Here is a 15,985-nt window from a genome sequence, read left to right on the forward strand (position 1 = left end):
TTAATTATCTTGAATCCTTGTGAGGTAGGCACCATTTTGCAGATGAGAGGACTGAGGCCCAGAAAGGCCATCAGCTTGCCCACTGTCACACAGCAGTCACTGTAGGGGCTGAGATTCAAACGTCAGCAGGTCTGCCACAAGTACAGTTCTCAGGCTTTAAGGATGGAGGGGAGCGGGCTTGTAGTTTTATAATCAGTAAAGGAACTCGCTTACAAACTGGTTTTTTTCCTTCCTCTTGGATCGGCACCCTGTCCAGGCCCTGTCCCCTTAGGGCAAAGGGGATGAGGTTAGGAGGACTTGTGGGCGGGGGTGGGGCGGGGAGGGGCTCCATCTCTCTTTCGTGTAACTGCTCACTTCCTGGTTGGAGTAAACAAGTTAAGTCCAGAAGCTTTAGTTGTGTTTCCCACCATGGGGACATGGGCCCCTACAGGAATGGGGGCTCACCCACAGACCCCCCATCCCAAGGATGTTCTAGTCTCCCTTGTCACTCTTCTGGTGTCAGGATCTGACCCGTGGAAGCCCCTGAAAGGATGGAATGATGTGATTGATTGAATAACAGACACAGAAAATGACTTCTATTTTGAGAGTTATTTAGCCTAATCAGGTCCTATCAGACTATATATTTAGTTTAATTGTAAGTATCCACACGTGCATGCAGTTTTTAAAGATGGAAGTGCATATGGTGTTCCTGAGTGCCCATTAGTTTCCAGGCAACAAGAGAGGATGCAAAAACCCCAAGGAGCTTTCTCAATCTAAACAGAGCAAGACAATTACATCGCGAGGACAAATCAGCAGTGAATTCCAGCATGAACCAGGCAGCTGTTGGATAGAACGGTAGACGAGGATAGGGGACGCTGAGCGCACGGACGCGCGTCGGTCGCCAGGCGCGGCTGGCTTGTGTTGTGACAACCGGCTGGAGACGCGGGACCGCGGTGAGTCCCGGGCCTGAACGTACCCGGACTGGGGGGGCCCGCGTGGCCCCAGGGAGCCCCCGCCTGCTGGAGCCGCGCCCTGAGCGCGCAGTGCGCCAGTGGGCGCGCGGGGCACCAGGGAGGGCGGCGGAGACCCAGCGGGGAGAGTGAAGGCAGGGTTGGTGAGGAAGGCGAAAGACAGATTCTACCTGAGACAGCTTGGGGCGAGGAGGAGCTGGGGAGAGGAGGGGGTGGACGACCAGACACTTCTGAGCGCTCACCTCCGGGTGAGGCCACCTGGGCACTCCCTGTTTTGGTCCAGGAAGGAGGGCTGGCCTGATTGTTTCTCTAGGGAATTAAAGGGGGATTAAAACCACGCCTGAAAATCCCGCAGCAGGCCTGAAAGTCCACTTTATTTAAAATAGCACTGGGGAAAAACAAACACTACATTGTTTGGGAGCTTTCGGATTCTGTTTTCGTTCCGCAAAAATAAATCTAGCAACTCTGGAGAGCAGATTTTTATACCCCTCCAACTCTCATGAAAAAGATTCAAGAAAGAAATGAAATATATTACGTTCTTAAATACTCTTGGCCATAATGTGGAGTTTTTTTGAGTCTTTAAAATGACTTTTAAATGGCAGCACCATTATGCGATTTTTTTCCTTCCCAGCTGAGTTAGCTCTTCTGTACCCTGAGTGGTCTGTGTTCAACCCTGGCTGCCCTTGGATAGTTCAAAACAAAACAAAACAACAAAAAGCCAAGGTTTGCCCAGCGATTCAGGGTCTCCATTCAGAGTCTGGGGGGTGCCTCGGCATCAGGCTCAAACTCCCTGGGTGATTCTAATGTGGGGCCGGTGCTGGGACCCACTGACTAAAACTTGACTTCCTACACCCCTGCCTCATGGAGTCATCTAAATAGATCGAGCACATCAATAATTTAAAACCCATTCGTATATGTGTCTTCCCAACCATCGTTCACAGTGGGGAGACCTTGGAATCGAAGGTCCCATGAGATCTCCACATCCCCAGGTAATGGGGGGGATAGAAGGAGTTCCAGAGAAATTTCAGTCCCCAGTCTGAAAATCTGAGCAAGTGGCTTTCAGTAATATTGAAACTACTCCAAGACCGTGGGGAAAAAACTCCCACATTTTACTGAACAAATAGAGCCACTTCACCTCCGGTTGGTTTAGGGTACAGATGGATGAGCCCCTTAGAGTTGGGAGCCAGAGGGTCCCAAGATGTTGACTTGAACTCCTGCCTCAGGCAGGTAAGGTCTTTCCAATTCCATTGACAAGTTAGGTCACTGAAATCTGAAGGGGGGCAGAGCATTTGCTAACAGAGCGCCAGAGAGTTAACAGACGTTGGAATAGCCAGCGCACCTGGGCAGAATCCTTGATCTTCCATTTCTTAGCCATGTGAGCTTGGAATTAAGTGCTCAAAGCCACACAGTTAATGGAAGATCATGGTAGCCACTGACATCGGGGCCTCCTGGCCTCCAGTGTCTTTTCATCATCCAGGAGGCCCCCACCGTAGATGGAACTCCAGCTTTGGCGGGTTGGCTTCATTCTGCTCCACGGCCACAGGCCTTGTTCTGTGACCACTGAGGGAGCAACAGAGGCTTGAGGTGGCTCCCCAAATCCTCCTCCACTGCTGGGAAACCACCTGAGAAAACTTCGAGGGTCCTTTCCATTCTGAAGTGCTTTCCTCATGGACCAGACCATCTCTTTCTTCATCATGAAAGGAAAACACACTATTGTTAACTGTTTTCCCGGCTGTACAGAAAAGGAGTCAGCAATCAAATACATTTTCAACTTTGGACTTTCTGACCACCCTGACCTCTGCGCCTGGAAGACTGTCCATGAATGAACCGTGTCTTTAGAGAAACAGTCACTTGCTGTTTTTCATCCTCCCATTCGTCTTCATCCCAACATGGATCGTTGGGTGGTAAAGGGCGCTTCTAATCTGGGGTGTGTAGAGTGGCTGTATATTCCTCCGGTGTGAGACCCTTTGGAGAGGTGGTCCTCAGCAGAAATGGACCTTGATTTGGCCCTCTGTCTTCACAACAGGTGGTGGAGCCTCTTCTAGAACATGGCAGCCGGCCTTCACACTCACCGAAACCACACACTTCCTTCTCTCCTGAGTGGTTACCCACTGAGTAGCTCCCATGAACAGGTACCATTTTGGATAACTGGTAACAGAGGAAATGACTCTATTCCAATTATAGAAATGTAACGGTTCCTATCTTTCTTTCCCCTTCATTTATTTGGAACTATTTTCATATGGCAGGTCTCTAATAAGGTCAGATTTGGGATGGGAAAAAGTGTGTGGAAATCCAGGTCACAAACCAGGAGTCATTGAGAACAGAGCCCCATCAGCCTTGGAGGGCTGGCTTGGTGAGGGGGGGTGGGGGTGGGGGGCCGGGCGGGATGCGGCATTTTTTTGTTGTTTATTATTTTTTTAATTGAGGTCACATTGGTTTATAACATTATATAACTTTCAGGTGTACATCGTATTTCGATTTCTGTGTAGATTACATCATGCTCACCACCCAAAGACCAATGACAATCCATCACCACACCCATGTGCCTCATCACTCCTTTCACCCTCCTCCCTCCCCCGTCTCCTCTGGAAACCACCAATCCAAACTGTGTTGCTATGTGTGTGTTTGTTGTCCATTTTATCTTCTACTTATGAGTGAGATCATATGGTATTTGACTTTCTCTCTCTGACTTATTTCGCTTAGCGTAATACCCTCAAGGTCCATCCATGTTGTCACAAATGGCCAGATTTCATTGTTTCTTATGGCTGAATAGTATTCCATTGTGTCTATATACCACGTCTTTCATTTACAAGTTAGGTCATTGAAATCTGAAGGGGGCAGAGCATTTGCTAACAGAGCTAATGGAAATGCAACTGATTTTTTAGGTTGATTTTGTTTCCTGAAACTTGACTGTATTCATTTATTGTTTCTAAAAGTTTTTTGGTGGAGTCTTTAGGGTTTTCTATATATAAAATCACATCATCTGCGAATAGTGACAGTTTCACTTCTCCCTTTCCAATTTGGATCTCTTTTATTTCTTTTTCTTGCCTGATTGCTCTGGTTAGGACTTCCAATACTATGTTAAGTAAGAGTGGTGAAAGTGGGCATCCTTGTCTGATTCCTGTTCTTAGGGGAGGATGCGTCATCTGGTGAGAGACCGAGGACTCCACGATGCAGCTGATGGTCTTTGCTGTTGGTCCTAATGAGATAAAATATTAATATTTATTTTAATACAACTATAAATTGTTACTCGTAATGTGTGATATTTTCTGTGCTTGTAAAATATTGACTTAATTACACGGTCCCCCTGAATATCCTGGGAAAACTGAGCAGTCCAAAGGTCTGCGGAATCTAGGTGACTGCCCTCAAAGCTGGTGATAAACCTCCAAGGGGGGTTGCAGAAGTCCCGTGAGAAGGAAAGATGGCGTGGCATGGAGGTGGTGTGTGAGTCAGGAGAGTGGGCGGTAGAGAAAAAGAGCGTCTTCAAGTTGTATTTGACATTATGAATTCTGGAACTGGTCCTTGTCAGAAGATGGGGGCCCTAGTGACCTGAGTGTCACTGACCCCATGAACTTGGGTTGGTCAGTTTTGTCATCTTTGAAGAGACTAGATGATCCCAAGGCCCCTTTTGGTCCTAATGCATTTACTGCTTCTCCCCACCTGTGCCCCTATTCCCACCCTGTCCCGGGGCTCCATCCCTTACAGAGGTCCTGGTCGCTCCTTAGGACGTGGGACTGACATGGCCCATCCCTGAGTCAGTGGCCTCTTCCTCTGAAATGTTTGTATGTAACTATCTGCAAACCCACAGGCTCTGTGGGGTCACTGGTCAGGCAAGTAGGTCACTGGTCACAGCTTGGCCTGTGGAGTGGGAAAGTTCAAAGTTTTGACCGAGGCCCCTAGAGAAGGTAGAAATTCCATTCTGGACGAGGAAACTTCCTGAGAGGATGGCTGGACCATCTCAAGGATCTGGATCCTGACCTAGGACGAAGGTCTAAGGGTCAGTTAGTTGGTGGTTTGGGGATTCATTTGGAGAAGGTCGTTGGGGTCTGTGAGCCCTTGTGGTGGGAGCAGGTGTAGCATTTCCTTCTGATCATAGGTTTGGTGAGGGGGCTTCCCGAGCTCCTCTGGGTTCTTCAACACACATCCTCTGGAAAGACAAATGGCACCGTGTTGTTTGGCTGGACCATTCTGTTTTCCCTGGTTTTAGGTTACGATGCATCCTCTTTACTTTCCTTCGCAGTAATGACATTTATTCAACAAATATTTATTGAGTTCTTTCTAGTGCCAGACACACTGAGTCACAAGGGCTGTGCCAGTTAGATGCCTGGCTACAAACAGTAGAGACTAATTCTGAACAACTCAGGGGGAAGAAAAGGAATTGATTGGAAGAATATTAAGTAGCTCATGGAGCTGATGAGGCATCTAGAGAGCATGGCGCGGAAAAGTGAGCAGGAACAAGGAGACTAGGCATGTTGCCAACACGGAGAGGTACCCAAGGCTACCACCATCCCGGGTCCTCTGGGCTGCAGGGTGCCTGACTCCAGCGCAGCCAACCACAGCTCAGAGTCGCCCCCTCAGGAATCATATTCCAAGCAGAAGCTTTCGACTGGGCAAGGGCTCCAGGCCAGGGCGCCTCGCGGCACTGACATTTTAGACCGGAGAATTCTTCGCTGTGGCGCGGTGGGTGGGGGCTGTGCTGTGCATCCTGGGATGTTCAGTAGCATCCCTGGGCCTCTACCCGCCGGATGCCATTAGCACGCCCTCCTCCCAGTGATGACAACCAAAAATCAAAAACATCTCCAGGTTTCTTGAAGGGCCCCTTTCCCCTCCAGAATACCCCGCTCCCCCCAGCCCTGCGTCCAAAGCACCTGGGGTTTTGTTAAAGTGTAGACTCCTGAGCCACCCCACCCCCCCCCCCCCCGCCCCCCGCCAAGAGCTGCTGAAGCAGAAACCCTGGGATGTGAGGCTGGACTCTGTGTCTCCAACAATCCTCCCGGATGCTTTTATATACATTAGATTGAGTGCCAGGAAATGGGAAGAGATGGAAAGATTTGTAGGTGGGGTGGGGGATAGTGATTAGATTTACCTTTTAGAAAAATCGCTCTGGCAGGCGGAGGGAGAGAAAACAGGAGAATTTAGATAAAGCCGGGTTAGAGAGGATGAGGGCTGAGATCAAGAACAGTGGTGGATGTGGAATCAAGGGACTGAATTTGACAACTGTTTGCAGATAGACTTCGGAAGACTCTGCGACTGATTATGGATGTAGGGGAAGTGTCAGAGCGCTCCTCGTTTTCTGACTTGGAGGATGGTGTGACGTTGCTCAGGGTAAGGAATGTCAGGGGGTGAATCTCGGGGGAAGAGAATGAGCTCAGATTCAGACATCTGGGATTTCAGAGGCTGACGGGACCTCCCGATGGATCTGAGTGTGGAGTCGAGAGAGAGGTCGGAGGGCAGATGGGGTGTGGAGCCATCAGCATCCTGGTGGTGGCTACAGAAGAAGGAGTGGCTGAGATCCCTAAGGAAGACGTAGGTGAGGACCACAAAGGGCAAAATAGAGCCCTGACAAACTAACTTGAAAGAAGTAGGCAAGTGGGAGGATCCGCCAAAGACGAGGTGAGCAGACATCAACATAGGAGGAGAACAGGAGACTGACCACCGACACGGAGAGACGAGGGCGACGAACCAGGCAGTGGGAGTTGACCCCAGTGTCGGATGCCATGACAAGGTCCGCTAGGATAAGGGCTGGTGGGTGTCACACTCTGCGGGCAATCAGTAGCCTTTGCAAGAGTGGGATCGGTAGAGTTGTGAGAGTAGAAATCAGATCATGGTGGCAATAAATAAATTTATTAAATAAATAAATCAGATCACGGAAGCAAGATGGTAGAGAAGGTGGCTGTAAAGCTAGAGGAAATGAGACAGTTGACGGTGGTGACAGGGGCCTCTAGAGGCAAAGGAGGCTTTTCTTTGTTTTATAGCTTTTGCGAGGTGTCCTGGACACACAAGGAGCCACACATTCATAAACCCATATGCTTTGATAAGTTTTGACGTATGTATACACCTGTGCAACCATCACCACATTCAAAACAGTGGACATATCCATTGTCCCTAAAATTTCCTGTGTCTCTTTAGAAATCCTTCCCCCTGCCCCTGTGGGTCCCCTCCCCTCATCGTCCCAAAGCAAATACTGATTAGCTTTTTGTCACGATGGATTAGCTTGCATTTTCTAGAATTCTAGACAAGTGGAATCTTCCATTGTACACTCTTTTTTTGTTTATTATTTTTTTTTCCTCTCAGAGAATCAGTCTTCTTGCAGGGTATAGTATGTATCAATAGCATATCCCTTTTCATTGCTGAGTAGTATTCCATCATGTGGCTATACCATGGTTTGATTATCCATTTGCCTCTTAATGGACTTTCCGGTTGTTTCCTGTGTTTGGCTGTTACACATGAGGCTGCTGTAAACATTCGTGTACTCCTCTGTGTATGCACATATAATTTCTCTTGGGTAGATACCTAAGAGTGGAAAGGGGGGGGTCATATGGTAGATGTATATTTAACTTTTTAAGAAACTGTCAAACTAGAGGCCAGCCACGTGGCATAGTGGTTAAGTGTGTGCACTCTACTTTGGCAGCCCAAGATTCACAGGTTCAGATCCTGGGCATGGACCTAGCACCGCTTATCAAGCCATGCTGAGGTGGCGTCCCACACAAAGTAGAGGAAGATTGGCACAGATGTTCGCTCAGGGCCAATCTTCCTCACACACAAAAAAGAAGAAACTATGAAACTGGTTTCCAAAGTAGTTGCACCGTCTTAGTTGTCACATGTCCTGGCCAACACTTGGTGTCATCACATTTGAATTTTAGCTACTCTCCTAGATCTGTGGCAAAATCTGGTTATGGTTTTGATCATTGCTCCCCTGATGACTGATACTGTGAGCATCATCTCTATGTGCCATCCTTGTATCTTCTCTGGGGGAATGTCTGCTCAAATCTTTTGCCCATTTTTAAAATTGGTTGTTTTCTGATTACTAGCCTCATTCTAGTCTTAAAGGATCCTTTGAACTCACTGAAAAGGGATTAAATATTTGATGAAAAAAATATAATGCATGTAGAGAACACTGGGCTTACACAGAGATGGTCAGAGGATGTGGTTTCCTTAAACAATTCCTTTACTTTGTGTATTTGTGTCCTTAAGAACCTCAATTTCCTTTCTTCAATGATGGAAAGATCAAAATGCAGATACTACGTACGCAGCGAAGATGAAGCAGTGTCTGGATAGAAATCCTGAATCTTCCTTGTGAACTAGAGCCTGTCACAACTCCGGCATCTCAGGGCTGCTTTCCCAGTGGTTTCTCTGTTTGGAGCAGGAAGAGTGGCCCCGGCGCCGTGGGGGAAGCCGTGCGACACCTCATTTGTTGTGTTTCGTCATCACGGAGAGGTGGGAGCCCAGCCCTTGTTGGGAGCGGGGGGGGTGGGGGGGGGCGTTCAGACTGTCACCCAGGGAACAGGAGCCATCTGTCTGCCCTTTTCACTCCACCCCATTCTGGTACTCTGAGCACATCTGTCCCAGGACAGGAGAAAGGACAAAAGCCTGATCAGAACTCATCGCTCAGCCCCAGTCTGCCAGCACCTGCTGGGTCTGGGGGGTCTTCCCGTTGGACTCCCATCCCCCTGTGGGGTATGGACATCGGGGGCTTGGAGCCACACACGGAGCCCTGCACAGCAGGTTCTCACAGGCGCAGCAAAGGCGAATGACAAGATCCTGCAAATGTGGGGATGGGGGAAGCCTAATGGTTGCCATGGCAACACAGCAGGAAGACTCCATCAATCGATTGGGCCCCAGTCTCAGCGCTCCCCAGCCCCCGATTTCTGTCATGAAAGTGACAGCCATGTTGGCATTGATGTGTTTCGTACAGGGTGTCCTCTTCAGGTTAGGTGATCATTAGAGCCACTTCCAGCCACTTTCGGACCTTGACTGTGACCTAGAGTAAGAAATGCACTTTACATGGTGATGGAGCGCACGTGCACACACACGCCTGTACGTGTGTCTGTTTCAGAAGCAAAAGAATGAAATGAAATCCCACTCACCCTTATTACGGGAAATACAGTCTCTTCTGTTCTGTTACATTGTATATTATAAAGAATATGTTGTAACATTATTTGCTGGCCGTACCCACTAAATTGAATGTCTGAACCACCAGCGGCTGCAGACCTGAGATTTGTAGAATATTGGCCAGATTAACATGCCTGAACTGCAAGGGGTGAGTTCAGACTTTCCACTTCTTCCATGTCACGTCTGCCGTCCCTCCTCAGCTTCAAGGCTAACTGGTGAAGGAGCACAGCCTCATAATTCCAAATTCATGCCTGTTAGGTTATATATACCTTCAGGGAATAAGGCTAAAAATGGTCAGAGGCATGGCTTGTTTCTTCCCTCTTTTATGCATAAGGAAACTGAGGCACAGACTCTTGAAGGTTCTTGTGTGAAATCACGCCGCTGAGGGTGGCAGAGTCTTGGCCAGCGCTTGTGTTCCTGGCAGCAAGCCTAGGGTCTTTTCAGGTCTTTTTTTGTGTTCTTTTGGTGAGGAAGATGGGCCCTGAGCTAACATCAGGGCCCATCTTCCTCTATTTTATATGTGGGATGCTGCCACAGCACAGCTTGATGAGTGTTGCATAGGTCCATGCTCGGGATCCAAACCTGTGAACCCCAGCCTGCCAAAGTGGAGTGCATGAACCCAACCATTACGCCACCGGGCCGGCCCCTTTCCAGGTCTTTTGATTTATACAAGTTAAAATTTGTCTTTCTATCTTTAGAATTTAATGCTACAAATTTTTGAGTTGTAGGTAACACACAATATGTTGAGCCAGGAGGCACCCAGAGCCAGTAGTATAATTACTTACTGAAAAAAATAAAACTCTGAAAAGAATCACATAATTATGAGAATTTGCAAAAGAGTGTAAAATTTATTTCAAATTGCAAAAACCTGGTTCTGTGGTTTCCTCCATTTTTTCCACCCATTCTTCTTTTTCCTCCCCCCACCCTCCCTCCCTCCCTTCCTTCCTTCCATTTCTTTCTTTCCTCACTTAATCTGTCTTTCCCTCTCATTCATTCAGGGGGCTGAGTATGACTGTCTATTTTGAAATGTCACCAACATTTTTCTTCTGTCATTTGTAGAGCAGTCCAGTGAAACACCCACGCTGTTATCTTTCTGTTGATTCTATTTCTGCCTTGAGAGTGAGGGCTGAACCAGGCATGAATTTTGAAGAACTGGGGAGCCTGTGCGCTTGGCTGTTGGGGACTGGCCTGAGAAATACTGAGAAAGGATCATTTACAAAGATTCTCTCTAAAATGAAAACATAAACGGTTTGGGAGATTAACGAGAGGACACTGAATTTGGATGTGACAAACAAAATCGATAATAATGCCATCTTTCTTCAGGGAAACAAGGCTTTCTGAGGAGCATGAAGGAGCAGCTGCAGCAGGCACTGACCTCACTGTCCCCGGGGGTGGGGGGCGGGGGAGAGAGGTGACCGGCTCCCTTCCGGGTCCACCCACGAGCCATGTCTCCTGCTGCCTGGCCATGCTGACTGCCATCAGGATGTTAAATAGCACCTGCTTCCAATGGAGCAAAGGAGAAATCCCATGATGAATCATCAGCTTTTAATTTAGAATCTGGAGAATGGCAGTGAAGGGCCAGCTTATGATAATCCTCTAGGAGAAAAGACTGAGGCACCCAAACAGCTAATTGCTGAGAAGCAAGTGATGCATCCCACACATGTCGCTCATAGTCCCTCTTGCCGTGGTCCCTTCCTCCCCATCTCCCCTCCCACCCCTCACAGACAGTTGCTATCTCCCCCCTAAGTTTCCTCCTGCTGGGAGCACTGTGTCCCATGGGCAGTGCCATAAGCAAGAAATTAGCTTTGCACCTGTTTTGGAAAGTGAAATGTTGGCCTCATAGTTGCATAAAATCTCTTTCAAAGCCACAGTTCCATTTCTCAAACTCTCACCAGACACAGAACTGAGGCTTGGAGCTCTGGACCCGTGCCACCAGGGAAACCTGCCCGGAATTTACAAGTCGGTGGCATTCCATGAACTGCGAATCAGTATCCGATGCTGAAAAGAAGGGAAAGGGGTGACGTGTTGTGAAAACTGAAACCCTCTTAGCTTGCAGCTTCTGAGTCACAAATATATTTGCCGTGTCATAATAATCGCTATTTTAAAAGACAGCCATACTTTTTCAGGAACTTAGCTTCTAAATAATAAAATTTACAAATTTCATACTCTGATAATTTTTTTTTCCAAAAAAGTTAATTACAGCATAAAAGGAGTATTTAGTCACATAGAAAAATAGCATAGCAGCAGATGTTAGCTCAGTGCTAATCTTCCTCGGAAAAAAAAAAAGAAAGAAAAATAGCATAATACAAATAATACTTTTCAGAGCCATCTCTTCACTTAAGAATATCTTCTTCTACGAAATGCAGTTGGTATGAAAATCTAGCTCAGGATGGCGAAGACAGGAGGGAGCCTGACACGGGGCAATTGGAAGCAGAGGGGGGAGGGGCTGGCATTCAAAGGACAGATGCAAAGCAGGATGCAGAGAAGGTGTGGTCTGAGAGCCTGGGGCAGTGTTTCAGCTTGGAGATGGTCCCGGTGATTGGAAGGCTGGCCAGTGATGGTGGAAGTGGGTGGCTGACGTTGAATAAAGGGAAAGGATGCTGATAGCGTGGAGAGAGAGGAGGCAGGCTATTCTCTGTAGAGACGTTGACATCACCAGGATTCTTGTAGAGACGAAGGCTACGGGCAGGGGCAGCAGGCCCAGCACCTGAGATGGGGCGACCAGGGGCCAGCAGATTATGGGACCAGGGTTGTGTAACCTCACGTTTGAGATGTTGGCCTCTATCTTTGCCTACATCACTGGTGCTGGTGTGAATTTGATGTGGCAAAGCTCGGAGCCTGCTGGCACACCTGGGGTCACCACCCATCCATCCACATTCCCCCGTGGATGTCAGCCACATTAGGCTCTCCTTAACAACTGAGATGCCATGGGGAGAATGTGGATGCAGGTACTAGAACCAAGGGGACCCCTCAAAGAAAAGGCAAGTCTAAGATAAATAAAATAAATTACTACTTTGCACAGCAGATGGCAAACTTTCAAATCTTGTTATCCCAAGACTAGTACAGGCCAAAAACAAACAAAAATTGAATAAAACAAACAAAAACTTGAAGAAGCTTTTAGTCACTGGACCGGTAACAAATCCGTTATTAAACAAACACTTCGGAGCACATTCCGATCGTTTTGTGGTTGAGCTGTTAGTAAAAATCCCTGGACCCCTTAACACTTTAGGTTTCTCTTTCCTTAAATTAGTGGCATTCATAGCACCAACTCTCAGGTCAAAATTTGACCCAGAATATTCTATGATTTTTGAAATATTTTCCCTCCGGTGAAATAGATTAAAAAAACATGAATTTCAGATGTGGGTATTTTTATCAGTTTGCTGGGGCTACTGTAACAAGGTCACCCAAGTTGGATGCCTCAAACAGCAGCAATTTATTGTCTCATGATTCTGGAAGCCAGAAGTCCAAGATCAATGTGTGTGCAGAGTTGGTTTCTTCTGAGGGATGTGAGCAAGAATTTGTTCTGGGCCTCTCCCCCATCTTTGGTGTTCCTGGGCTTACAGAAGCCTCACCCCATCTCTGCCTTCATCTTCACATGCCTTCTCCCTGCATGCATGTCTGTGTCCAGATTTCCCCCTGTTTATAAGGACACCAGTCATACTGGGTTAGGGGCCCGCCCTGCTCCAGTATGACCTCCTCTTGACTAATTACATCTGCAATGACCCTGTTTCCGAATAAAGGCTCCTTCTAGGCGCTGGGGGTTAAGACAACCACGTATGAATTTTTAGTGAAGACAATTCAACCCATAAGAGGTATAGTCCAAGTATAGTGGTCCTCTTTCCTTTTTAAACCGCAGCTTGTTTTTAGCATAACGTCTATCAAGACCTCAGCTTTCAAAGGATAATTCCGTCATCAGTAGGGGGCTCTGTGAAAGTTGTGAAGATAAAAAATGAGATTCCAGTATGCCTGAGTCATGCCTCACTCCGCCGTGTTCTGACCAGACCCTCGTGTTGGGATGCGATGCAGGAAAGAGATGCTTGAGTTCTTTGTGGCACGTGATTTCCTCCTGTAAACCTCCGGGACTTTGTTTGATGTTTCCCTGCTCCTTAAACAGAGGGTTCGAGCGCATATATACTTTACTCATGTGCGACGTTTCCCATCTGTTCCTGTTTGAAGAGTTTCTTCTCCTAGAGCCCTCCCATTTCTGTTTCCAAGGCAAAACCCAAGCCGTGTCGGAAGGCCTTTGCTGACATCTCGAGTACGCCAAATAAGCCCTTTAAAAGCTAGAGTCAAGTCGACGGGAAAAGACGTCAACTCTGTTCTTTCATCATCAGATTTAACACAATGTTCCACTTGAAGATGTTCAAAGTTGCTTGACTTCTTGGACTGGGTGCTCCTACCTCTCGTCTTCTCTTGGGATGGGATTAAAATGATCGTCGGGGGGCCGTGGTTTTTATCAGCTGGTCGGTTTTTCTTTCCTCCTCTCACCAGCGTCATACACACCCAGCTCAACAAATATTTGTCGAGTGAGCACCTCCTGCATGCCAAGGGCGTTCTGGGGGTGGGGATACCAGCAGTGAGCAAAACGCACCAATCCCCAGCCTGGTGGGCCTGATTCTGGTGGAGCCAGATGGCCAGGAAGCCGGAGATGTAAGTCATTTATAAAACTATACATAAAATGATATATAAAGGAATTATGTATATATATAATAAATAGTTTATTAAAATGTAAGAAGCAGCGTAGAGAAAAATACAGCTGCGATGGCGATGAGGACCATGGGGTGGGGTGAAGTCCTCAGCAAAGTGCCCCCAGAAAGGCAGAGTCTGAGCAAACAGGGGTGCAGGGGCAAACCCAGCAGACACCATGGAAAGCCCTTCACAGACGACACAGAGGGACCCGAGGTGGGAGTGGGACTCTCCGGGCCTGGGAGGGAGCTGGGGAGAGGGCTGAAGATGAAGTCAGAGAGGGCGGGTGTGGTGGTGCAGATCACGCAGATCACGGAGGGGTGACGGCCACTGGGAATATGGCGAGGGAAGTTCTAATGGCAACAAGGCTTGGAGAGCGGAGAGGATGGTCCGGGGCTCTGTTCTGGAAAGCATGAGATGAGCCACCTGGGGACCAGAAAGGTGAGTTCGCCAAGCCTGTCTGGAGCAGCACCGTCCCAGCAGCTCCCACCGTTTGCTGAGTACCCGAGAAGTTTGCAGCACTGCGCTGGGAAAGATGGCCAAGGGAACCGACAACGTCCCTTGTGCCCGGGAGATGCTGTGGTCCTGTGGGAGAGGAAATGCATGCACGTGTCTGTGAGCGCACACACACACACATGAACACACACTTAGACAAATTCAGCAGTGCCACTATGGCGGAACTACAAAACTATTGCGTAAGATTCGAGAATGGGCCACGCAACTAGTGATCATGTTTCTGATGTTTGTGAAAAGTACTAATATTGCAAGGTGGGGCACAGAGAAAGAAACTATGTTGTGTTAACCAGTCTTGACACAAAACAATATCCTAACCACAATGAGGTATCACTTCCCACTCACCAGGAGGGCGCTAATAAGAAAGACAGACAATAAACAAGGGTTGGCAAGATGTGGAGAAACTGGAATCCTTCGACGTTACTGATGGGAATGCAAAATGATGCAGCCACTTTGGGAAAAGTTTGGCAGTTCCTGAAAATGTTAAACATAGAATTACCTTATGACCCAGACAATCCAATTCTAAGTATATACCCAAGATAATGGAAAATACATGTTCATGCAAGACCTTGTTCATGATTTTCATAACAGCATTATTCATAAGAGTCAAACAGTGAAAATAACCCAAATGTCCATCAAGTGATAAATGGATAGTAAAAATGTAGTATATCCATATGGTGGAATACTATTTAGCCATAAAAAGGAATAAAGTACTTATATAATGGATATATACTACAATGTGGATGAACCTTGAAAACATTTTGCTAAGTGAAAGAAACTAGATGCAAAAGACTACGTGTTTATGATTCCATTTATAAGAAATACCCAGAATAGAAAAGTCTATTGTCCTGTATTAATCTGCTAATCTTCTTAGAAGGGCACCAGCCAGATCGAATTAGCACCCACTCTAAGGGCCTCATTTTTTTTTTTAAATATTGGCACCTGAGCTAACCACTGTTGCCAATCTTCTTTTTTTTTTTCTGCTTTTTCTCCCCAAATCCCTCCAGTGTATGGTTGTATATTTTTTTAGTTGTGGGTCCTTCTAGTTGTGGCACGTGGGATCCCACCTCAACATGGCCTGATGAGCGGTGCCATGTCCACGCCCAGGATCCGAACCGGTGGAACCCTGGGCCACTGAAGCAGAGTGCGCGAACTTAACCACTTGGCCACGGGGCCGGCCCCTAAGGGCTTTGTTTTAATTTAATCACCTCTTTAAAGGCTCTGTCTCCAAATACAGTCACATTCTGAGGTCCTGGGAGTTAGGACCTCAACATATGAATTTGGGGGGTGGGGTGCACAATTTCAGCCGATGACATCTATCGAGACAGAAAGCAGATTAGTGGTTGCTAGGGGCTGGGGGGAGGGGAAATGGGGAGTGAACGCTAATGGGTATGGGGCTTCCTTTTGGGGCGATGAAAATGTTCTAAAATTGATTCTGGTGACGGTTGCACAAACTTGCGAATATACTAAAAGCCACTGAGTTGAACACTTTAAAAGGGTGAGTTTTATGTTATGTGAATTATATGTCTCAATTAAAAAACACAATATTCTGCTAACCTCCGGAAGAGATTAATATAGGTGCCAGTGGGAGAGACAAGGAGAAACAGGGACGAATCGTGAAGAAAATGTCTCCTGGGGCTCTCCAGGACCCCTTGGCTGTCTTCCCCAGGCCTTTGATGAACCACCTGCTCAGCCTCCTCCCTCCCCTCCCCCAGCACCTCTCC

At 47.4% G+C, this 15,985-nt stretch overlaps 1 protein-coding gene across 5 annotated transcripts in view; it reads left to right on the forward strand.

Annotated features, from left to right (window-relative positions):
- Nucleotides 1-760: 760 nt before the first annotated feature.
- Nucleotides 761-15,985, forward strand: part of LOC106842057 (uncharacterized) — a 97,705-nt gene continuing 82,480 nt past the window's right edge. For all 5 annotated transcript variants that reach the window (XR_011506151.1, XR_011506111.1, XR_011506161.1 and 2 more), the window contains exons 1-2: nucleotides 761-932; nucleotides 2,977-3,082. Coding sequence is in view for 2 of the 5 variants with exons in the window: in XM_014858379.3 (XP_014713865.2) it covers nucleotides 2,999-3,082 (84 nt within the window). In the remaining 3 variants the exon portion in view is untranslated. The remainder of the gene's footprint in view (nucleotides 933-2,976; nucleotides 3,083-15,985) is intronic.

This window comes from Equus asinus, chromosome 1, assembly GCF_041296235.1.
Source record: "Equus asinus isolate D_3611 breed Donkey chromosome 1, EquAss-T2T_v2, whole genome shotgun sequence".
NCBI classification, from domain to species: domain Eukaryota; kingdom Metazoa; phylum Chordata; class Mammalia; order Perissodactyla; family Equidae; genus Equus; species Equus asinus.